At 39.0% G+C, this 26380-nt stretch overlaps 1 protein-coding gene across 1 annotated transcript in view; it reads right to left on the minus strand.

The window, feature by feature from the left end:
* Nucleotides 1–2314: 2314 nt before the first annotated feature.
* The window catches only part of RAD21L1 (RAD21-like 1 (S. pombe)), a 38323-nt gene continuing 14257 nt past the window's right edge, over nt 2315–26380 (minus strand). Inside the window, exons 8-13 of the mRNA XM_006881401.1 lie at nt 24491–24717; nt 23404–23500; nt 21211–21338; nt 18322–18417; nt 10629–10706; nt 2315–2503 (exon numbers count right to left, since the gene is read on the minus strand). Of these exons, the coding sequence (XP_006881463.1) occupies nt 2315–2503; nt 10629–10706; nt 18322–18417; nt 21211–21338; nt 23404–23500; nt 24491–24717 (815 nt within the window). The remainder of the gene's footprint in view (nt 2504–10628; nt 10707–18321; nt 18418–21210; nt 21339–23403; nt 23501–24490; nt 24718–26380) is intronic.

Raw genomic sequence — 26380 nt, forward strand, 5'->3', positions numbered from 1 at the left:
TAATAATAAAAAAATATGGCCTGAAAATCTTAATGGATATTTCTTTCAAGAAGATATAAGAAAAGCACATGGAAAGATGCTCAGGATTATTAACTATTAGAGAGATGAAAATTAAAAGCACTATGAGAGCACTATTCACTTATTTGGGATGGGCAAGATAATCACAAACACTGACAATATTCAGTGTCGTCAATTAAGTGTAGCAACTAGAACTCTCTCAGACATTGTCAGGAGAATGCAAAAAGGTTATTTTCACTCTGGGAATTTTGGTAATTTAGAAATTATGTATAAAGTTAAACATGGATTTAGCACTTAATCCGAGATACTTACCCTACAGAAATGAAAACCTCTACTCACACAAAAACTGTATACAGACATAGAGAGAGGTTTTAATTTGTAATTACAAGAAACTGGAAACAATTTCAATGCCCTTCTGTGGATAAATGGATAGACTATATTCTATCCCAGCAACAGCATACTACTTAACAATAAAAAGCAATTCACACATACCCCAACTTGATTTGTGAGGCATTGTTAAATCAAGGTCAACAACCCAAAGCTGATTGTTACCACGATTAGGTCAAACACATTTCCTCTTTCTAACTTTCTATCAATTCTCTTGACATCACAGTCACTCCACTTCTCTCCTAAGGTTAAAAATTTGTTACAGTGGCCACTCAATTAATAGTCCAGACTTAGTCATCAGAAGTAAGAGGTGACAATTCAAACTTAGGCAGGGCTCAGGATGCAGTTCTTTGGACAGTTTCTCAGCTGTGCCCACAGGCAGGTCTCTCCCAAGTCCATGGCCTCTAGAGTTGGCCAGCCTTGGACCTGCTAAAGCAAGAGTTGCAAAGCTATTAGCTCTGCAGCTAAGTGCCCTGGACACAATTTGAATGAATTTCAAAGACATCACATTGAGTGAAAGATGCTAATCTCATAAAGTTACAAATCATATGATTCCTTGCATATGACGCTCTTGACAAGATAAAACCAAAAATTAGGGTAATGGAGAAGAGTCATTGCCAGGTGATGGAAACATGTGACTAAAGAGGGATTTTTATTTATTTTTTTAGAGTAATGTTACCATTCTGTATTCTGATTGGTTATGGGACTCTTATGTGTTAATTGCAGACCAAAATTTAAAGTCTCTGTGGGGAGCTCTGGTGGCCTTGTGGTAAGAATCTGTGCTGCAACACCAAAGGCACAGGGTTGAAGAACACTGGCTGCTCTGCAGGAGAAGGATGGGCAATCTCCACCTTTGCAACTACTGTCTCTAAAAACCCACCAGAAGGTCAGCTATGGATTGGGTCTGACTTGATGGCACAAAACAGCAACAAATACTAATTTTCAAATAACAAATTTTAAGAGCACTTTTGCCATTCGGATCTTAAAATTAGCACATCTAAGAAGGCCATTTCAAATTAAGTTGCTTGTAGCACAATCCCAAAGACCACTATTTTAGAATGTACCAAAGACTTCATTTTATATTATAACATGGAACTCACTGATCATAATGCAAACATTTTCTAACATAAACATCAACTAAGAAGAAAAACAATGGTTGTTAATGTGCAAAAATGCTCGGTAAACTCCAAGTAAAAGAAGTCATTACAGGAATTTTTTTATTCAAATTGTAGCTGCAGACAATATGCTGAACATTATCTGCTAAATTGTAACATAAGCCAATTTATTTTTGCTGATGCATTTGTGGTTTTAATCATAGTTAAGTAGTAAATGCAAAAGTTAAGAACCTCTGAATAAACTAAAAGTCACTCATGTAATTTATAAAATTAAATTTAATAACTTATTTATTAGATTTTAGATTAAAAATTATGGCATTAGGTCAAATCAGGAATGTCAGGCATTAAAACAAAATTTTCTTCTGTAGGAATATACAATAGTGTTAGATAAATTCTTTTCTATAGGAATATAAACTAGTGTTCACTAACCCCATAAAACGTAATAATCTAAGACAAATTAGCCTTTTAAAAACATTCTTCAATGCTTCTGAAAGACAGTGTTTTAAAAATGTATCCTGCCTAGTTAAATGCAATATTCAAGAAATGGTAAATGTGCTATACACTCAACTAAGTGCAGTTTTAAAATTAATAAATTCTAATAAAGCATTTTGGTAAGCATATAGGTTTCAATTTTTAGCTATGATTATTGCAAGTTTACAGGGAGAAAATAGGAGGTCTGCATATCTGTGAAAGGGATCAGGCCTTCTGCTACTGCTAGATGATTCTGCCACTAAATTGAACAACCTACACAGAAGTTCCAGTGATGACGTCACCCCGTGTGTTCTGGCTTTCCTTCACATTTTATAGAACATTGGTCCCACTGTAGCTATAATATCTGCATAGGGAGCATGCTGACTCAGCTCAATTGCCCGCTGCTTTTTTAGGACAAGGAAGCTATAAAATTTGGCAGCTGTTTGTTTCCGGTCACTATTCCTGCAGAGCTTCATCAGACTAAAGGACTGTATTCCCATCTTGTTGGATTCCTGGGAAAATAATTAGAAAAGGAGAGAAGAGGGGTGAGGAGAAAACAAGCTTCTTAGAACTAAAGTCACCTTAATATACCTTGATGCACAATGAATAACAATATGAATAGTTTGAAAATGGACTTAAAGTCTTAAATGGAGAACTACAAATAACTTTAGTACTTTGGAAAACATAATGTTTTAAAGCATTAGTCGGGGGAGGGTGGGCAGGGAGGAAAATATGCAACAAGGAATGAATGGAAATCCAACTTCTCTATAAACTTTCATTAAAATCTCAATAAAAAAATTTTTAAAAAGAAAGTATTAAACATTAGCAAGGGTAAAAAAAACATTAGTCAATGAGTACAAGTTTGGTTCACTGAGAAAATACAAGCAAAAGAATCCTAGAGGGGGTATACAAATTTCTAATGTGCTATACAAATGTTAGATGTTTTTTAAAAATACTATTAACATAAACAGCTCCTGTGAAAGCACAATTAGTTTAAAGCTATTGGCAAGGCATTGGGGAAGAATACACATTAGTTTGAAAGACTTAAAAAAATTCACCTAGAATCATCAGCCTCTCAGGCTCAAAGACACTGGCAGCAGAGTTGACTAAACAGCTCCAGAAGATAACAGGGGTATTCTGGTGACACTGTGAGTTAAGGGATTTGGCTGCTAACCCAAAGCTCATTGGTTTGAACCCACGAGCCACCTGTGGGAGGAACACAGGCCAGTGTACTTCATAAAGACATACCGTCTCGGGCAGTTCTACTCTGAGTTGACTTGACTCAACAGTAGTGAGCAATGGGAGAGATCCTTCTGGCACAATGGTTAAGCACTTGGCTGCTGACTGGAAGGTCAGTGATTCAGGCTCACTAGTGGTTCTGCATGAGGAAAGATCTCGGGATCTTTTCCCAGAACAACTGTGGCCTAGGAAACTCTAGGGGCATACTTACTCTGTCCTTTAGGGTCCACAACTTGAAGGTACACAACAATAGTGGTAAATGTAGAAGCACATATGTATATTACAATGGCAAGGGAGAGTGATTATGTAAACATTACCCAGTTTTTTTGTATATATTAAAAAGATGTGCTTAGTGTACCTTAGTGTTTACCAGAAACAACTGTAGTGGAATAAACTCTATGGATGAAGATAACACCTTTTAGGAAGACCAGAGCTTGAAACCAGATTCCCAGTATCAGACCTGTAAGTTCTGGTTAGAAACACTGTAGTGAATTCTGGGTAGTAAACTTGTGCACATAGAACTCCTTAGTTTGTCATGAAGCATTTTTAAAAAATATTATATGCAGCTTCCTCCTCCCAGTCCACAGTTGTTGTTGTTATGTGCTGTTGAGTTGCCTGCAACTCATAGTGATCCTATGTACAACAGCCCTAAACCCTGCTCTATCCTGTGCCAATTTTATTGTCTATGACATGCCTATCCCCATTAACTCAGTGACTGAATCAATCCATCTCGAGTGTCTTCCTCTCCTGCGCTGTCCCTCCATCTTCTCAAGCATGACGTCCCTCTCCAAGGACTTGTCCCGCCTTGCAACATGTCCAAAGTATGTCAGACAGAGCTTCAGAATTCTTGCCTCCAAGGAGCAGCCTGTCTTCACCCTCTCTAGGACAAATTTGTTTGTTCTCCTAGCAGTCCATGGCATATTCAAAACTCTTCTCCAGCACTGAAGCTCAAAGACATCAACTCTCCTTCTGTCATTCCTAGTTATTGTTCAGCTCTCTGATGCCTATCAAGTAATTGCAAAGGCCATGGCCTGGATCACATGCACCTTAGTCTCCAGACTGACACAGTTGCTCTTCAGTCCTTTGGAGAGGTCTCTGACAGCAGACTTTCCCAATGCAACTCATTTTTTCATTTCTTGGCTCCTGGTACCAAGAGTGTTGACTATAGAGCCAAGCAAGCTGAAGCTGTCAACAATCTCAATTTCTTCACCATCCATCATGATGCTGTCAATCACACTGGTGAGAATCTTTGTTTTCTTGATGTTGATCTTCAATCCATACTTAAGGTTGCAGTCCTTGACTTTTTGCAGCAAGCGCTTCAGGTCCTCCTCAGTTTCAGCAAGCAGGGTTGTGTCATCTGCATAATGCAGATTGTTGATGAGTCTACCTCCAATCTTGATGCCACACTTCTCATAGAGCTCAGCCTCCCGGATAATCTTTTCCACATATAGATTGAAAAGATGTGGAGATAGGACACATTCTTGACGTACACCCTTCCCAGTTTTGAACCATGTAGTGTTTTCTTGCTCTGTTCTGATGACTGCCTCTTTGTCCAAGTATAGGTTTCATTTCACATAAGTACAATCAAGTGTTCTGGGATTCCCATTCTTCTCAGAGTCAGCCACAGTTTGTTGTGATCCACACAGTCAAAAACCTTTGCATAGTCAATAAAACACAGAAAGACATTCCTCTGGTACTCTCTGCTTTCAGCCAAGATAGAGTTGACATTAGCTACAATATCCCTAGTGCCATGGCCTCTTCTAAATCCAGCTTGCACTTCAGGCAGTTCTCTGTTGATGTGCTGTTCCAGTTGTTTTTGGATAATCTTCAGCAGAATCTTGCTTGCATGTGATATCAATGATAGTGTTCAATAATTTCCACACTCTGTCAGACCACCTTTCTTTGGAATGGGAACAAATATACATCTCTTCCAGTCAGTAGGACAGGTGGTTGTCCTCCAAATTTCTTGGCACAACTTGGTGAGCACATCCAGGCAGCATCTGTTTGTTGAAATATCTCAATTGGTATGCCATCAATTCCTGATGCCTTGTATTTTGCCAATTCTTTCAGAGCAGCTTGAACTTCTTCATCACCACAGGCTCTTGCTCATATGTTGTTTCATGAAATTCTTCTGTGTCAGCCAATTCCTTTTGGTACAATGACTCAGTACACTCCTCCCACCTTTCAATGCTTCCTGGTTCATTCTGAATTTGTTCTTCAGCTCCTCGAGTTTAAGAAATACTGAGCGAGTTCAGCCCTTTTGATTTTCTGCCTCCAGCTCCTTGCACATTTCATTGTAATACTTTATCTTCCCGCACTCCCCTCTGGAATCTTCTGTTCAACTCCTTAATATCTTGATTTCTTCCCTTTGCTTTGGCTTCTTGGTGCTCCAGTGCAATATTTAGAGTTTCTTCTGACATCCATCTTGGCCTTTTCTTCCTCCTCTATCTTTGTAATGACCTTTTGCATTCTTCCTGGATGATATTCTTGATATCTTCCCACAGCTCATCTAGTCTTCGCTCATTAATGTCCAAGGCTTCAAACCTGTTTCTGAGATAATTTTGAAATTCAAGTGGGAGAGACTCAAGGTCAAATTTTGGTTCCTGTGGACTTGATTTAATTTTCCTCAGCTTCAGCTTGAATTTGCATATGAGTAGTTGGTGGTCTGTTCCACAATCAGCGTATGGCCTGGTTTTCACAGCTGATATTGAGCTTCTCCAGCAATTCTTTCAACTGATGTAATCGGTTTGATCCCTATGCATACCATTAGGTGAAATCCATGTGTATAGTGTGCATAGCCTGGGTTTGTGTTTCTTATAAAATGTATTTGCAACGAATAAGTCATTGATTGTACAAAATTCTATCATTTATCTCCTGCTTCATTTCTGTCACCAAGTCCATGTTTTCCAACTACTGATCGTCCTTCTCTATTCCCAACTTTTGCATTCCAGTCACCCATTACTAATGCATCTTGATTGCATGTTCAATCAATCTCTGACTGTAAATGTTGGTAGAAATCTTCTATGTCCTCCTCTTTGGCTCTGGTTAATAAATAAAATAATTTAGAATACTTTATTTCAACCAGAATAGGGAAGAATGCCAGCAACCTTTCAGACATGGCATAGTTAAGTCTTTGAAGAAGCCTGTGTGGTACAATGGTTAAGTGCTCAGCACAAGAGAGTCAGTGGTTGGAAGCCACCAGGGGCTCTGCTGAGAAATAGCTTGATGATCTGCCCCTCCATAGTACAGGCTAGTGGTAAACCCTGTGGGGCAGATGGGATCACTTCAAGTTGAAATAAACACAATGGCATGTAATAGAAGCATGGCAAGTTTTTATTTACTCCCTCCATTGAGGAAACAAGATGTGCACTGGGCAGCTTTTCTCCCTGGGGCAAAAGGGGTAAATTTTCTATTTCAAAATCAATCCATTGCCATCTATTCTGACTCAGCGATTGGGTTTTCAAGGCTCTAAATTTTTACAGGAGGAAAATCCAAGCCTATCTTTCTCCTGAGCAGCTGAAAATGACTAGAAGAAGAAAAAAATTCCACCAATCCAGAGAAAAAAATATGCAAGAGTGAACATATGTGCTTATTTTTGTTCCCTCTAGAAATCACTTTAAAATGAAGGTGAAAAAAAAGTGATAAAGGAAGAAATAAAGACAGAGATGAAACCTAAGCACCAACTGAGAGGAAAATCAGAAAATAACAAGCACTTTGAACAACAGAACCTTGGAAAGCTCAGGAATTGGAGCATCAGAGTGCTGTAAGCATGGGATGAGAGGTAAAGCTGACAACAGGGCAATTCCTTAAAAGTTCATGTCACCATTCTCAAACTCACTGCTGTCATGTTCTTTCCAACTGGTAACTTTTCATCAGATTTCTGAGGCCATATTGTAACCAAAGGGCATGCAGGTGTATTCAGACTAGAGAGATGTGGCCTTTGTTGTTGTTGGGCGCTGTCGAATCGAGTACAATTCATAGGGACCCTATGAACAACAGACTTGAACTCTGCCCTATCCTGTGCCATCCTCATCATCTCCAACACACTTGATCCCACTGCTATAATCACTGTGTGTCAATCCATCTCATTGAGGGAGTGGAGTATCTTCCTCTCTTTCTCCACATTTGCAAGTACAATGTCCCTCTCCTAGCAATGCACCCAAAGTACATGAGGTGGGGCTTTGTCATCCTTGCCTCCAAGGGGCAGTCTGGCTTTCCAAGATACATCTATTCTTTTGGCAGTCCATAGGATATTAGGTGCCATCAAGTTGTGTATGACTCATAGTGACCTATGAACAACAGATACGAATCCTGTCCTATCCACAGGCATCTTTATTATAGCTGGTACACTTGAGGCCACTGATTAAGTCACTGAATCAATCCTTTGAACCAAGGGTGTTCCTCTCCTTTGCTGACCCTTCACCTTTCCAAATAAGGTATCCCTTTCCAAGGAATAGCCTCTCTTAACATGCCCGAAGTATGTGAGATAAAGCTTCCCTATCCTTGCCTGCAAGGAGCATGCTGGTTTGCATCTTCTCCAAGACATATCTGTTTATTCTTCTGGAGTCCATGGGATATTCAGTACTCGCCTCCAACATCGCAACTCAAAGTCATCATTTCTTCCGTAATCCTCATTCATAGTCCAGCTCTCAGATGCATAGGCATCTCAATTCAGGTTGGAGCCCTGCCCACTCAAATGTCACCAGGCTTTGCTGACAGCCTCAGGGACTAGACTCAGGAAAAGATTTTTCAGTCCAACTTGTTTCAGGCATGAGTAAACAACACCAGCATACCAGCTTCAGAGGAGAATCACTCTCACCTAGAAAATAATCTTGCTATGTGTCTCAAATGCAGAGACACTAAGTCATGAGAAGGCAGCCGAGGAGCAGAAGTTCAGAGCCTAGGGCCTTTCTCCAAAACTGCCTGAGAGAGAAAACCTTCCCTAAAGATATGGTCCATAGGCAGTCTCTATAGAGAAAGCAGAGAAACAACAAAAAGGAAATCCAGGAAAGAGCACAGAACAAAACAAAAATTTCCGTAACTCAAAAACATGCCTTTTCCAACTGAAAGAATCTGCCGCAAACACAGCACAATAAAAGAAGACAGGCTTTGGTCAAACACGTCGTTGTGGACTTTCAGACCACTGGGGAGAAAGGAAAGACCTAAAAGCTTCTAGAGTGAAAATGAAGGTCACCTACAGAGGATCAACAACCACAGCGGTGTCTGGCTTTCAAGGAGCATGAGAAAGTTAGAGATGTTGCGAAGCCCTGGAAAACTGAGAGAAATTATTTTCAACCTAGAGTGCTGTGTACAGAGGATTGCCATCAGTTAAGTAAAATACAGACATTTTCAGACTATCTTAGCTCCCTCTCCTAGGAAGATGTTAGCCACCAGAATATCCAAGGTAAAGGATGATCTAAACGCCGGGAAACATAAGAAAACAAAATGAAGTAAGAAACAAAATTCCCATGCTTATGGTAAAGGAATGTCCTGAGATAAAACCTGTGGAGATCTAGGGAGATCTAGAGAGCAGCTAGTCCAGAGGAGAACAAGAGGAGGGTTATTTGCAAAGGGAAGAATTAAGGAACTAAGGGACAAGATGGTAATAGTTGACCTTAATTAAAATGGTGAGTTTAGGAAAAATGTTAAGAATGGTATAAATACCAATAAACTGGGAACAATATGGCAAAAAATGAAATTAAGAAAAATTATACTGTTAAGCTTCAGTGGGGAAAAATTTTTACATAGTCTTTGTAGCAGCAGCAAGCTGGTTGTTCCTAAATATCCCTCTTTCTTTACTGCCATAATAATAATGGACTAGCTGGGTGAAAGGTAAAGTAGTGGATCATCACGAAACAAGACAAAGTCTCAATGAGGTGGAGACACAATAGCTACAACCACGAGTGAAGCCGATCTGTGGTCCTGAGGATGATGCAGGGCCAGGAAACCTTTGGTTCTGTTATAGACATGGTCTCTGTGAGTTGAGACTGACTCTATGGAAAGCAACAAGAGCAAGCTTGTCAAATAAACACTCCATTTCCCAGCTTGGTGCAGCAATACAGCTAAGTTCTGATGGAACTCAGAATTTCTGCATTTTCAGAATGCTGACGTGGTAGATAATTAGCCAGTTTGGATCATAAGAATGACTATAAGAAGATAAAGGGACCCTGGACCCTAGACAAATTTCTAGAAACAGTTGTTATACCAAATTGGACTTTCCCTCAAAGATAAAGAAACTTTTCTTTTTAAAAACAATGGTATCTTATATCTTTTACATACTCCAACCTGCATTACAACTATTAGTATTAGAACACTATAAATATAAAATATTTAACTAAAACTTATGTTAAAAATATACTGAGAAAGCTAAGTGAAATTTTTATTTTCTGTCGAAAGAAGTGAATAGATATCATTTAAGCTGAAATATGTGAAAATGTAGTAAAAACATGTTAAAATAAATATGGACATGAATACTAAATAACAAGAAATGGCTTTAAAAAGGAGAAATATTACATGGTGCCACCGCTGTAAAATGGGACTGATATCAGGATTGGGGTAAGACTGAGAAAAACTGGATAAATTGTGTATACTGCGCTGAAACAGATGAGGGAGAGAATAATTTAAAAGCAATGTATGATAGGGTATTATGGTTATTACAAGAGTCCACAATTAAGGTTGCATAGTGGAATGTACTTAGGGCGGTGGGAGGGGTGTGGGGATTGTGTACCAGGGAGGGAGTCTTTCTTTTACTTTTCAAAGAGAGGAGAGAACTGGGGGTAAGAGGGGAGGGTGGGAGAGAAGTGCAGCAATGAATGAATGGAAATTCAAAATCTCTGTTCATTAAAATTATTAATAAAAAAAAATTTTAAAAATGAAAAAAAATGCTGAGAGAAAAAAAAAAGAAATGGCTTAATGAGTTTACTGAAGCTGTCTCTGATGAGTAGGACTTAGGGATACACAGCAGGAGACCAAAGACTTCCACCTTTTCTTCCGAGCCTTCCTAACAACGTAATACTATTGAACTTTAAAATCACACACGTGTATTATTTTGATAAAAATACAAATGACATTTCATAATGTCCTCAAAAACAATTTCATGAAATTGTTATAAACATATTCCATATTGAGAATTAGCTGATAGAATAGGACACAACATCTGCATCTGCATGAATATTAGTAAGGAATTTATTTGAAAATTTAAATAACAAAAATAAACTCATATCTAACCTCAGATTCACCACTCTAAATTGTGTGTCCCTAGCAAAATTTGGCCATGGAAAAAGAGTACAAACAATTTCCTTTTACCAATTCTGTGACATTTTAACTAAAAATTTTCTTAAAAACAGGATTGATGAAAAAATTTTTTTAAAAAAAGATTGATAAACCCTACCATCTTACCCTTAAGCTTTTTAACAGCTGAAGAGTTCTTCGATTCCATCTCTCTGCCTCAATAGTTTGTTCATCCCCCAGTGACTCCTGTTTGAATGATGGATAAATACTGCATTTACTCTACTTATAATGAATGCTTACACGGCACAGCTGCTGGTAGATCTAAATTATTACTCTAGTGGTAATTTGAGGTGTAGCTTTGAGTTCGCAGCACCTCACAGGCTAAGCCGTCCAGAGCTCCCTAGGGTTTGTTATTTGCAAGGATAGTGTGAGGCTGCTACAAGAAACCCTAACTGAACATTAGGTCCTGACAAATAAGGAATGTTTTAGTTTATTAGAAAGCAAACTACATACAAATATAGACCCGTCTTTTTAGGATAACATCTATCCTCCCAGTGTTACTTTTGGTCAAGAGGGTCCAGAGTGAGAGATTCTGCCACCTTTACTGGTAATGCATCTGAGGGTACAGTGTCCTTACTCTCAAAAGTCAAGTCAGCAAAGACAGTGCTTTTGGCTAAGGCAATTGTTGCTCTGATAATGGGAACTCAACGGACAGGAATAAAAATGAGATTTTAGATGTACTTGCTGATACTGAAGCTGTAAAATAACTGGAGGTCAGGAGTTTGCGAACCAAATCTTAAACCCACAGCCACTGAGCTGACACCCACTTTCCATCTGGTTCCTGAGGCTGTAAATCTGTACTGGAGGAGACTCTCTTTCTCCCTCAGAGTGGCTGGTGATCATTGGCCGTCTGGTTAGCAGCATTATGTAAAAAGCACTTGGCACCAGGGCCGCTTACATTCAAAACCCTTCACATTTTGAGGATGTTTTACCCAAAAGAGTTTAACTGATTGCCTATCATATTATCGGACTACACTTATTCTTTGATTTCAAAGCTAAACCATCTTCAGGAACATTTCAATGTTTAAATATTACAAACTTGTAATCCCTTCGTAAGAACTCACCGTAAATCCTCACCAATTAACACTTTACAAACTGGGTCCAGGAAAGGAGCTGGTGAGTTTGAGGCAAGAACAGACTCACAGAGGGAAGGGGGAAGGGAAGTGAAACAAATCGGACTTACTTTATAATTCCTTCTAAGCTAGTGCTTACCATGCAAACCAACAGTATTTGGGCCACACTTAGCACATATCCACTGTCTATTCCAGCATTTCCTACATGTGCATTCAATTTTATGATCTACAACATTCTTTCAGAATGTTCAAAACCATTCTGTGTATATATGATGTTGTTAGAGGGACATCATGTTTGGCAGAGTGGAGGGGAAGCAAAGGAGAGGAAGACCTTCGATGAGATGGATCGATTCTGTGACTGAAGCAGTGGGAATAAGTGTGTTTGAGACGGCGAGGTTGGCACAGGATAGAACAAAGTTTAGGGCTCTTATACATAGGGTCACTGTGAGTCACAAGCGACTCGATGGTACATAACAACAACATGCCATTGAGTTGGAACCATAGCATAGCTGACTCTCCAGTGGGTTTTCAGGGGCCATAAACTGTACAGGAGCAGACTGTCCATCTTCTTCCCATGGTGCTACTGGTGAATCTGAACTGCGTGTACTTGGGTTAGCAGGGCAGTTCACTACCCATTAGGCCACCGTAGCTTCATGTATTTACTTGCTGTTGTTACATACCAACGAGTTGTAGCCAACCTAATAGTTGACCCTCCAACATGTTTTCACAGGCAGTAAACTACACAGGAAGAAATCTTTCTCCCATAGAGAAGCTGGTGGATTTAAAACATGTACCTTTGAGTTGGCAGCAAAAGTCCTTACTGTCATCAGAACACCCTGATACATAGATGTGTATATGTATAAAATTCATTATTGTAATAATTTGAGGCTAAAGATTCAGTCTAGACACTGCTGTGTGTCCCCATTCCCACCAGCTATACTGGCTCCCTGATCTTGACCATGCTGTACCTTTTACTACAGAGACTGATTTGAAATATGTTCATTTTATTCTGATGAATTTTATGAATACCTCTAGCTGTTTTCTGGTCTGTCACGGGGGAAATTATTTCATCCACTTACAAACGCTAATGCTATTGTTAAATACATAAATGTTTATTTTCAAATGTAAAAAAGCAATGGTCCATTTCTTTAAGATCCACGAAACTGTCACCTCACTTAAATAGTGTAATGAAACTACAGACAAAAGACCAGAAGCAGCAGTTTGTGAATTTTGCTGAAGCTTGTCCACTTGATCTATCAGGACACCCTGTGTTTGTGTGTGTATGTGTGTGTATATATATGTGTTTGTGTATGTGTGTGTGTGTATATATATATATAATCTCCTGCTAAGCATTTAAACTGTATATATTTTTAAAACCCAGCATCTTTATTTTAGAAATATTATTATGACTCATTATGATTCAAATACTTATACATGTAATCAATTGCCAAGCTTTCTATAGATGGTAAAACCAATTTAGGTGATCTTTAACTCAAATTAACAGATGCCATCTTGGATGCACTCATCAATCTATGTCAGGAAATTTGGAGGACAGCTGTCTGGCCAATGGACTGGAAGAGGTCCATATTTGTTCCTATTTCCAAGAAAAGATCTAACTGAATGTGGAAACTATTGAACAATATTATTAATATCACATGCAAGTGAAATATTGCTGAAGATCATTCCAAAATGGCTGGTACATAGATAGAGAACTGCCAGAAGTTCAAGCAGCATTTAGAAAAGGCCGTAGCACCAGGGATATCATTGCTGATGTCAGATGGATCCTGGCTGAAAGTAAAAAAAATTCCAGAGGAATGTCTGTTTGTGCTTTATTGACTATGCAAAGGCATGTGATGGTGTGGATCATAACAAGTTGTGGCTGACAATGAGAAGAATGGGAGGCCCAGAGCACTTGACTGTGTTCATGTGAAACTTATACCTGGATCAGGAGGCTTCTGAGTGAATAGAGCAAGGGAATCCTGTATGGTTTAAAATTAAGAAGAGAGTGTGGCATGGTTGTATTCTCTCTACCTATCTATTTAATCTGTATGTTGAGCAAATTATTTGAGAAGCTGGACTCTTTGAAGAGGAATCTGGCATCAGGATTAGAGGGAGATTCATCAAGAACATGCATTATGTAGATGACATAACCTTGCTTGCTGAAAGTAAGGACTTGAAGCACTTGTTGCAGAAGATCAAGGAAAGCAGTCTTTGGTATGAACTGCATCTCAGTATCAAGAAAAAAAAAGATCATTACTACTGGACCGATAGGCAACATCATGATGGATGAAGAGATTGAAACTGTCAACAACTTCATCTTGCTTGGATCCACAATTAACACCCTTAATACCAGCAGTTAGGAAATAAGGAGACACACTGCATTGGGAAAATCTGCAGTTAGGGTCCTCCCCAAATTATTGAGGCGTAATTATGTCAGTTTGAGGACTAAAGTGCGTCTGATTCAGGTCATAGTCTTTGCAGTCACTTGCTATGCATCTGAGAGATGGACAGTAGAATTGATGTCTTTGAGGTGTAGTGATGGAGAAGAACACTGAACATCCCAAGGATGGTCAAAATAACAAGTATGTCTTAGAGAGGGTACAGCCAGAGTGCTCTTTGGGGGAAGAATGATGAGGCTTTGCTTCACCTACTTTGGGCATGTCGCTAGGAGAGGTTTATTCCTTGAAGAAGGACATGATGCTGCAAAGGGTGAAGGAGAGGTATACCCTCGACCTGGTGGATTTACACAGTGTCTGCCACAATGGGCTCTTGTGTCAGGAAGACATGTGTGAGGAAGAATGAGGATGGCGCAGGATAGAGCAGGGTTTAGAGCTTTTGTTCATAGAGAATGGCACTTAACAACAACAACAAAAGATGCAAACATTCAAATATCTCAAAAGGCAAGCATGGTTCCTCTTCACTCCTTAATCTGGGTGTCTTGAATTCTGAGAATTCCATAAGAAAAGGACTCAGCAGAGGCACTTCTCAAAAGTAAGACTGTTGTTTGTTGTTGTTATGTGCCGTCGAGTCGCCTGCGACTCATAGCGACCCTATGTACAACAGCCCTAAACTCTGCTCTGTCCTGTGCCAATCGCACTGTCTCTGACACTCCCATCCCAATTATCCCAGTCACTGAATCAATCCACCTCATAGAGGGCCTTCCTCTCCTGCGCCTTCCCTCCACCCTCCCAAGCATGATGTCCCTCTCCAAGGACCGGTCTCTCCTCACAACATGTCCAAAGTATGTTAGATGGAGCCTCAGAACCCTTGCCTCCAAGGAGCCACCCGGTTCTATCCTAGTGCCAAGAGAACAAACAGGTTCTTCCTAGCAAACAGGCTGCTCCTTGGAGGCAAGGATTCTGAGGCTTCGTCTGACATACTTTGGACATGTAAGGAGGGACCAGTCCTTGGAGAGGGACGTCATGCTTGAGAGGGTGGAGGGACAGAGCAATAGGGGAAGACCCTCAATGAGATGGATTGATTCAGTGATGGGGGTAATGAGGGTAGGTGTGTCAGAAACAATATAGGTGGCACAGGATAGAGCAGGGTCCAGGGCTGTTGCCATGAGTTGCAAGTGACTCAAAAGCAAACAACAACAACACAGTATCTAAAGAAGTTAGTGTGTTTAAATGTAGGGGGAAAAATTAGCCCAAGAGTCTCAGAATCCATTAAAATAATTCACTTAAAAAAGTTAGCATTAAGTATTAACAAGGGTTTAGATATTATTTCCTAAGGATACGTTTGCTAAAATATCTTACAGTCTTAAAAATGTTTTCAGTACTCTGAGGCAAAAAGCTGGAGAAGTCAGGTAGTAAATTAATAGGCGGACTTTACTTCTGGGTCTGCTGTTGACACATGGCCCTTTGAACAGACCATTTTCTTTTTCTGACCACTATCTTATCTAGATGCATGCCTTAAGTCGTTGAACGCATTGGGAAAAACTGTCCACCAGGTTTCCTTTTAACTTTGTATTGTTTTCTACAGATTCGTATTCCATTCAACCATTCCTGCACATTTTGTTGTGTGTCACTGTTTATAATCCCCACATTATAACAGCACTCTCCCCTCTGTGGTTCTTTTTTCCATCTGTCATTCTATCCTCTCCCCCCTGTTTTCTTAGTCTTGTCTCTTCTTGCCTGATGCTGCCGTTTTGAATTTGCATGGCTTATTGCTTTTAGGATTGAGTATCTCCCTTGTTATGGTTCACCTTATATAAGTGAAAACTTGTGTCACGGGGGAAATTATTTCATCCAGTGGTGAGTTCAGTTTCAAGTATAAAGGTTGGTCAAGACCCATTGTCTCAGTGGTTCCACTGGTCTCTATCAGACCAGTAACCCTGGTCATTTTGTCTTTATGACTTTATTTTACATGCATTTCCTACTCCACTCAGGACTCTGCATTGGGATCCTTTTCAGAGTGGTCAGCAGTGGCAGCCAGGCACCACCTCGTTCTTCCAGTCTCAGGGTCATGGAGGTCAAGGTCCACAAGATCTGCAGTACTATGTTCTGATTGTCTGCACATGTCTTTACCTTTGTTCATTCTTTACTCTAGATGTTAGAGACCAATGAATGTACCTTAGGTGGTCGCTCACAAGGTTTTAATACCCCAGATGCTACTCTTCAGTGTATAAAGTACAACATTGTTCTTGTGAGCTATGTTATGCCAACTGATTGTTATGTCCGCTAGTCTATGGTCCTGAAGTCCCACAATTAGTAACTCATTCCTTCGGGGTATTCATTATAGTTAAGAAATGAATGTGTTTCCTCTTTTGGTTATACTACTATGTGGATAGGGAGTTCTGGTGGTTTAGTGGTAAGGATTTACATTGCCAACACAAAGGCACGTGGTTCAAATCCTCTAGCTACTATGTGGGAGGAAGATGGGCCATCTCCATTCATGTAATGTACTGGCTCTGGGGGGTCTGAATGAGTTATGACTCCATGGTACATAAGAACAATATATATGTGGATATAAGAATACACGTGGATATACACTGCCCCTGCAAAACTCTGCTGGCATAGTCTATAAGGAGTTGTGCTGCTAACTCAAAGTTGGCTCTTCTCCAGTGGTTCAAATACTCCAGTATTCCAGGAGAAAGACAGACAATCTAATCTCCTCTGTGCAATTCACAGCCTCTGAACACTCACTGGAAGGTCAGCTATGTTTGGTTCCAATTTGACACCAATGTTATATTTGTTATATATGTGGATATATTTGCAGGATCTACAAATAAGTATATAAAAACAGCATCTGCCAAGCCTATGAATGATCATGAATGTAGCTCCTTTTATTTGTCCATTATCTGTTTGTCTTATTATCTGCCTATGTGCCCACTTGTGAGTTACCGTTTGTTATTAAAGATAATGTAGGATTGTGTAGGTACAGCTCTATTGTTGCCTATAATTTTTGTGAATCTCTGTGTCTTCCTTTTCTTTGATATTATGCTAATCACACCTTGTTTGTATATACAGCCTTTCCTTTCATTCAATTAACTTTGTACCCATTATTCATTTATTACTTTTTCTTCTCTTCTTCCTCTTCCATCCCTTGTTTCCATCAAAGAATTTTTTGTGTGTTAAGTTTTCCATAACTTCTAATAATAGTGGATTCATACAATCTTTGTCCCTTTAGACTAAATCAGTTTATTCAGTACACTGCCCCCCTAGGTTTAACCATACTGTACGGTGGCTTCTTCCTTATTCTTTACCACTGCATGACATATCAGTGTTTGTATGTATAAAGTTTTTTGTTTATCCATTCATCTGCTGGTAGACACTTAGGTTGTTTACATTTGTTTGCTATAGTAAATAATAATGGCATGGGGTAAACACGGAGATACACACACACACACACACACACACAAACACGTATATTGCAGCTCTTATTTCTTTGCCATTTATATCTGAGGGAGCTCTGGTGGCCTACTGGCAAGAAACTGCACTGCAATCCTCAAGGCATGTAGTTCGAGGCTACTAGCTGCTCCATGGGAGAAAGATGGGCAATCTCCTGCCATGTGATCAACTGCCTCTGAAAACCTGCCTGGGGGTCAGCTATGGGTTGGTTCCAACTCTACAATACAACAACAACAACAACAGTGAGATACATAGGTAGGGAGCTCTGTGGCCTAGTGGTGAGAAGCTGTGCTGCAATCCCAAAGGTAAATGGTTTGAGCGTACCAGATGCTCTGCAGAAGAAAGAAGGGCAGTCTCCCTCCTCCTTTGTGATTAACTGCCTCTGAAAATCTGTTGGAGGCTCAACTATGAGTTGGTTCCAACTTGATGGCAAAGACTAACAACAGTGAGACTGCTGGACCAAAGGATATTTCTAACTTTTTAAGAAGGCACCATGCTGTTTTCTCATCAGCAGGTCCACATAGGTTTTGTAAATAGAATAAAATTTTAACTATCCTAGAACATACTCCTAATATAGCTTTGTCTCTCTAGCGATGTTATAAGACAGCAATTCTCAATATACTTAATTAATGGTAATTTTTTATAAACATAAATTATTTTACTTTTTAAAAAATTATTTGAGTTTCACAATAAATTAAGAGGATCAAAGCAATTCTGAATGCTTCATTAAACTACTCACACACACCTGTTGAGATAACAGCTTTAACCTATAACTTTAATATGACAGCTCTAAAAAGCAAGTTTTAGATAAATAAAGCATTAAATATCTGGGAATAAGGTTTTTAAGAATTTTTCCAAGACTATACATACATTTACCAAGTCAGCTGGATAACTGTCAATCTCTTCTGCCAAGAAGGCATTTGTCAAAGAGATTTCCTCAGCAACAGAAGAAGCCATATCAATAGCATCCTGCTTAAAAAAAAATGAAGGAAAGATAGGTAATTCTGGTAGAAGTTATTTCAGGAACAATAGTTTCTTTTCCATATGCCTTCCACAAATGGAGAACTCACTCAGATTTCATTCCTTACCTCTGATGCTGTTCCCTCCTGGTTCCCTAACTACCTGCAGACCTCTTCTCAGAATTCTCAGTGGTTGCTAAGACCATTTTCCTTTGAAACATTTTATGTTGCTTCGATCACCAGCCTCACTCCAGTACCAAGTAGAAGAGGGAAAAAAAAAAGATCTGCGAGGGAGCTCTGGTGGCAAGAAGCTGCACTGTAATCCCAGAGGTGCGCGGTTCAAATCCACCAGATGCTCTGCTGCAGTAGGAGGAGCCCTTCTGTACCAGTCAGATCTGATTTGAAGGCACGCGCACCCCCCCAAAAAAAATTAAAAAAGAAAAACAGATTTGCAATGGACAAGCAGAGGGAGCAAAGTAAGGACTATTAAGATCCTTTTCCAGGGTCAGGGCAGGATCTCAGCCATTACTGCTGAAGCTGTCACTCCCAAAGGGTGAGGGGAAATGCTGTCAGTACTCTGGAAGGGGAGCAGAGGCAAAAACAAAATAAAAAGGAAAAAAGGAGAGAAACTATACGCTATTGGTTTCTTTTTACGTCCTCTACCATCTTAGCAAATGATTAAATTGGAAGCTTTCCACAACATAGTTTGAGTTTTCTCTCTGCCTTTTAAATCTCTAGAGAGTACATGGAGTTGCATTTTATTTTTAATATACATATCTATGAAAACCTTATCACACTTTTTCAACTTATATGAATATTCTCCATCTTAGGTACTTTCAACTTTAGAGTTACTTTAGTAAAAATATCTGTTTTATAAATATTTGAGAATGATTCACTGGAATCAGAATCTTCTAGTCCCTGCAAACTGACTGTGCTCCCATGTGTTCGTCATTGTTAGAAGCCGAAGCAGCGTAAGATATACTCATGGCTTGTTTTGGTATCTCCTCAAATTAGGATAAAGAAGCAAAAAAGTTCAAAAGAACTGATGAATCGATTGCTTTCCTTCCTTGTACTTCAATACTCAGGGAACATATGTTTGTTAATATATCCATGATAAGTACAGTTATATTTTTTTGCAAAATATTTTAAAATAAACAAGTTTACCCAGTCATAATTTCCAGTAAATACTTATGAAGAAATGCCCAAACCTAAATAAGGAAGAGAGTAGTAATGACACATTAGCATCTCAGTATCCAATATCCAATCAAATATCTAGTAAAACACATCTTGTTTTAATGCATTATAAAATTGTTTTTCCTCCAAGAATCTTCCGTTTCAATGTGGATTAGCTCGGAATTCCCTGAGTTGTTATCAAAATACAATGATGATGGAATAGGTTAGAAAAGTACTGGCTTATTTTTATCTAGTGTGACTATAATACTTACATTTGTATAACCAATAAAGTGACAACTGGGAAATTAAAAAAAAATATTGTTCCCAACTACCTTAAAAGGTTTTTAAACTAGGATTTGTTCTGGGTTTTGGTCATGGATATTCAAATAGTTAGATTCATGGCAACAGTGTTTGTGAATTTAAAACAATATTCTTAGCAGTATGGTGGGTGGATTGAGACATAACATGGGTTATATTGGCAAATGCAATAAAAGAATCTATGAGATATTATACATGGGCCTAGAAGGATTCTTAATACATAGCCAGATACAAGTGTAGTTATTCATTTACTGTCTAATGCACAATAGCATTATACCATAAAACATGGTAATAAAATACTATTTCAGTGTGAAACTGTTTTTCTTCTGATTTCTTATTTTCAACTTCTAGAGAATTGTCATGGATCCATTTGTTTACCCCAAAACACATGTATATTTTATATTGTGGAAGCTATGTAAAGATTGCCCTGTGACTTGATAAACCAAATAATTATAAGAGGACCAAAGACGGTATGTAACATCCCTTATGCCATTTGATCTGCTATAAAGAGAGTTCCCCGAGGGTATGACCGATAAAATTTTTTCTCTCACAAGAGATAAACAGGAGGAATTGGAGGGGAGACCTCAGTCCCACAGAGAATCACCAGGGATGCAGGTCATCCTTTTGGTCTCAGGTCTCTGTACTAAGTTCTTCAACATCAGGGAAGGAAAGGATATAATGGCCATCAACAAGGAATGGTCTATGTACGCTGAAAGAAACGAGGACCTTCACCTAGAATCGGCAGAGAGAGAGGGCCTTCCCCCCAAGAGCTGCCTCACTGAATTTATCTTCTGTTCTTGTGCACTGTTGAGTCTGAACCGATTCATAGCCTCCATAACCAATTCATGACCCTCCAGTGGGTTTTCAGAGATTGTAAATCACATGAAAGGAGACTGCCTATCTTTCTCCCACGGAGGAGCTGGTAGATTTGTACCATGTGCCTTTAGGCTGGCAGCACAACTACTTAGCGCCAAGCCATAAGACCTTCCTATTTATTTTCTAGCCTTCTAAATTGTAAAAGAATAAATTTCTGGTTTTTTAAAATCCATCAACTTGTGGCATCTGTTATACCAGCAGTAGATAACTAAGACAGGAATACTGCTCTGCAAATGAAAATCATTATTTACCCTTCAGTACTTCTACTGACTAAAGCAAATGGTAGAACAATGCAAAGGTGCAGTATTAACTATAAATGCAAGAAGATATACTGGAATCTCAGCATTCCTGTAACAGTCTATCAGGAGGGGGGAGGAACTTCATTGCATCTGTGTCACAGCAATAATAGTATTTTTATGATTCTCTCTGGTTAACTTACTTCAGAGTTACTGTTTCTACTGTGTTCATCTTCTTGAAAGCTGTGTCTATATCCATTAATCACTTCCTCCCAAGCTTTGTTTTGACTTAACTCTTGCTGGTAATTTGGCTCTTCCACCATCGAAATTTCTGAGTTACCAAGAAAGCAGAGAAAAGTTTCATCAAAATGCTTTTCAACCCTGAACTGGGATATTATAGTTACAAAAGGAACAACTTAGAATAAAAAAATCTAAGCAAAGGGGATATAAACTACTTGCATGGTCCCTGAAGTCTCCCCTACTTCCTATTTGGCCTCCTCTAACTCTGTATCCTGTCCGCTCACCACCCTCCACCTCTTCCACACTCAGACTCACACACATTCACTCACAGGACAGCCAGCTCTGAAGCCCATCTTTGTACTCTGTTCAATAGACTTGAATGCCTTCAGGAGGGGGATCAGGAAGTACAGACTCACTACATGAGTCAACCCTTTTTAATTTTATGTTTCTATAATTTCACATCATAACTAACATTTATTAGCGCTCCATGCGCTCTCTGGGTAGATGGACATGTCTGTTATCCTTGGTCTGCCATATTGTTGAAATGCTATTTTTAATCACTGAAATATTTCCATGTTAATTTGTTCTAAAGTGAAATAGTAGATTGCTAAATAGAAAGATATTTCTTTGTTTCAGGGCTTATGAGTCCTGCCTTGGGGGACAGGGAAGGCAGGAGAGAGTGAGATTAAGAATGGTCAACAAACTTGGAGCAGATTCTATAACTGATTTAACTGAGGGAGGAAAAGTGAGGAAGATAGAGACAAAGGGAGGCTTACACCCTAAAACAATTGTGAAGAGTTCACAGGGAAGGGTGGGGAGGGAGCAAAGTTTCCTTAAGACGTTGTAAATAATGGTGTTACTGCTGTTGTTAATCCCTGTTGAGAAGAGAATGACCCAAAGTGACCCAAAGCAAACGACCCAAAGCTTACCTAGGAACAACAGATCTGAACTCTGACCATCCTCATACTTCGTGACACACTAGAGCCCACTGTGGCCTTACAAAGTTGTAATTGATGTTATTAAATGAAATATATATGTGTGAAAGAATGAAAGTAAATTTAAAAACTGGTCAACATAATACGTGTGTGTGTGTGTGTGTACACACCCCCCCCCCACACCCAGATAGAAAGAGACAGTGATAGTATTCCAAAGATAGTCCATAGGGCGTTGCACTGTTAACCTAAAGGTGTGATCCGAATCCACCAGCAACTCCTCAAGAAAAAAAATGGACAATCTTCTCTCTTATGATTTACAGCCTCCTGAAAACCTGCTTGAGGGTCAACTATGAGTTTGTTCTGGTTTGACAGCAATAATTTTTTAAAAATTTTGCTTAGTGGTGGTAGTATATGCCATCAAGTCAGAATCAACTCATAGCTGATCCTCCAGCAGGTTTTCAGAGACTGTAAATCACATGAGAAGAGGCTGTTTATCTCTCTCCTGCAGAACAGCTGGTAAATTTGGACCATGGGTCTTTGTGTTGGCAGTGCAATGCCTTACCAGTAGACCACCAGAGCTCCCTTTTGATAAAAAAAGTTGCAGTTGTTAAGTATCATGGAGTTGAAACTTACTCATAGCTGGCCCTCCAGCAAGTTTGCAGAGGCAGTAAACCACATGAGAGGAGACTGCTCATTTTTCTCTCACAGAGCAGCAATACACACACACACACATACACACACACACATATATATAAAACAACATATATAAGCACATTTATGTATACACATACATACATACACACACACACTGAGCAAGAGAGCAAAAGCAAGAGAGAGAAAGAGAAAAAGAGAGAGTTCATGGCATAGTGGTAAGAAATTGCACTACCAAGCCAAAGGTACACTGTTTGAATCTATCAGCAGCTCCATGGAAGAAGGATGGGCAATCTCTTCCTGTGCGATTTACAAAATCACTGGAGTGTCAGCTATGAGTTGGTTCCAACTCAAAAGCATGTAACAATATATGTATGTATTTTATGAAAATACCCATCCATCATGAAAATGCAATGCTGATGCAACAAATGTTTTTTAAATTTTAAAATTGGTTTAGACATAGAACTTAAAATGAGGAATATGGAATTGGATTCCATTTTTATTTTGATATGTAAAATAAAATTTTATTTCCACAACCTTCTCAACACTGACAGAATAAGGGAGTCTTACCTGCTATGTTTTTGTTTGCCAGTTCTTTTCCTGAATCCTTCTGTAATAATTTTCTTCCAAGTTTAAAGTCAGAAAACAGAAAGCATTTTGCAAACAACTGTAAAAAAAGAAAGAGAAATGTTTTGTTTCTATTTTTATATAAGTAAAGCAAGTCAGGAACTCAAAAGACGAACTGCATTGGGGAAATCTATCATCAGGGACCTCTCTGAAGTGCTGAAGAGCTATGGTGTCATTCTAGAAATCAAGGTGCAACCTGATCCAGGCCAGGGTCTTCATAATTACATGCTATGCATCAGAGAGCTGGATGATGACTAAGGACAACAGAAGAATTGATGCCCTTGAGTTGTGGTGCTGGAGAAGAGTATTAAACAGATCATGGACTGCCAGAAGAACAAATAGATCTGTTTTGGATCAGGTAAAACCAAGTTCCTCTTTGGAGGCTAGGATTTTGAAGCTCCATCTCACATACTTTGGATAGGTGGCCAGGAGGGATCAGTCCTTGGAGGATATCAAGTTTGGAAGGGTGAAGGGATGTATAGAAGAGGAAGACACCAATGAGATGGATTGACACAGTAAGTGGCAAAGTGGAATTAAGTGTGTCAGAAGTCAGTGAGACTGGCTCATGACAGGGCAGGGTGCAGAGCTATTATACATAGGGATGCTATGAATCACAAGCCACTTGATGGCACATACCAACAACAAACAAAAGCAGTTCAATGCAACATGAACACAACTGATACAAAGTCAAAACTATGATCGGTAAGTACATATCTAAAAAATTAATTCAGAAGTAGGAGAATGTTTTTTAACAAGCTTAATTTTTGTTGAGGGAGCTCTTGTGGCCTAGTGGCAAGAAGCCATGCTGCAATCCCAAAGACACAGAGTTTGAGGCCATCAGCTACTCTAAGGGAGAAAGATGGGCAATCTCTTCCAATGTGACTGACTGTCTCAGAAAATCTGCCAGAGGGTCAGCTATGAGTTGGTTCCAACTCTATAACACACAACAACATTTTTTGTTGTGTATCTGTAAACATGTATTTATTTATAACTAAATCTCATATCCATGCAAAAGGATGAAAACCATTACCCTTTTCAGTTCAGCATGAATCAAATCCTGAGCAGCAGTTGACAAAAGCGTATCCACTCCTCCTTTCTTCTTCCACATCATTAGTTTATGCGTAGGAGGTGCCAGTTCCAAAACCGTAAGAGTGTCTATAAAGGAAGTGAGCTGTTTCTGCATCGCTTTGCTACTGATCTCCTTGACTGGGTCTATGAGCAATTTCCTCCGCTTGCCTTTCCTTTTCCCAGCAATGTCTAAGTGTAAGAAGAGGGCATCAATGTGATTGGCTGTATAGCTTTAAAAATGAGCTTCCTGGGCATTGCTTCTTAAAGAAATATCTACCACAATAAAGCCTAGAAAATTATATTGCAAAGAATTGCTGCCTCCTCTCTTATGGAAATGATACTTTACAAGGTTTTTCCCTGAGAAGCCAGTAGCTGATGCTTTTCCCCCTAGTATTGCTGAAAAGTGCTTAGAAGAGGCTCTGTTCATTTAATAAATGGACAGCTGAGGAAATGTGGAACAGAGACTATTTGAGAGGGAAGTCATCCAACTTAAAGGATCTCTAATATGTCGTGTCTACGTAAGAGGATATTTTAAAAAAAATTGGTTTTCATATAATAATTCCTTTACATTATGTTTCATTCAACTACATTGTGTTTTCTTTTCTACATTGTGTTTTATACAGTCTTTCATTTACATTGTGTTTCATACAATCATTTATATACACTTTATTTAACGTTATTTTTTTAAATTGGTTTACTTACAAAGTTTATATACAGTGTGTTTTACACTATTCTTAATTCAAATTGTGTTTCATACAATCATTCTCATGCATTATGTTTTATAAAATTAATCACTCCATATGACCCAGTTATTCCACTACTAGGAATAAACTCCAAGGAAATTAGAACTGAGACACATTCAAAGATTTGTACACCAAAGTTCATAGCAGTGTTATTCACCATCGTAAGAACATGGAAACAGCCCAAAAGTCATGTTCTATAATATTTCATTAATGGTTTAAATACCATAGTAGATAAAATAGTAGTGTTGTTTGTTGTTGATTGCTGTTGAGTCAAGCATGACTCATAGCGACTCTATGAAGAAAAGACTTAATGCCTTTCCATAATTATAGTCATTTGTCCAAGTTCATAGAGTTTCCAGAGGCATGTGGTTTAGAAAGTGGATGCCACTCCTGCTACAAACCTGTCTTACAACTGGGAGTTCCACCAAAAACACAGGTCACAATGGGAAACCATTATGGTATTTGATACCCCAATGGCACCAGGTTCAGGATCACAGAAAAAACAGGTTACTTCATAAAGCATATTTGACAAAGAGTATGTGCGAAGTGGAAGAGTGTTCCTCCAAATATAATAACACTAGTCTCACTTAGCAGTGGTTAAGTGTCGTTGAGTTGAACACAACTCAGAGTAAGCTTTGCACAAAAGACTTGAACTCGGTTTTATAACTAACATCATTTCTGTATGTTTATGGAGTTTAAAGAGTTTTGTAGAATTTTCAGAGGCATCTAGTTTAGGAAGTGGATGCCAATCCTGCTTCCCAGCATGAATCAATCTGGACACTCATCCAAACATTGTACATAATGTGTAACCATTAATGGTATTTGACATGACTATGGAACAATATTCATCATCACAGCAACTCCAAGTTGTTCAGTACAGTAAACAGACAAATGATTTTTCTGTCTTTTCAAGAATATTCATTCTAAAATAATAAATTTGGCCCAAGGGCTGCACACTCTAGCAGGCCTCCACCCTTGGTGAAAGGCTCAAGGGCCACATACTCTGGAGGGGAAGAGCAGTAACAAACATCAAACATGGCCCCAAAAACTTCCTTTACATAACCACCATCAAGATGAGACCATCATCAGATGCTAGCTAGCAGCCAATT

The sequence above is a fragment of the Elephantulus edwardii genome, unplaced genomic scaffold (genome assembly GCF_000299155.1).
Source record: "Elephantulus edwardii isolate Elephantulus edwardi_28Jun2011 unplaced genomic scaffold, EleEdw1.0 scaffold00015, whole genome shotgun sequence".
NCBI classification, from domain to species: domain Eukaryota; kingdom Metazoa; phylum Chordata; class Mammalia; order Macroscelidea; family Macroscelididae; genus Elephantulus; species Elephantulus edwardii.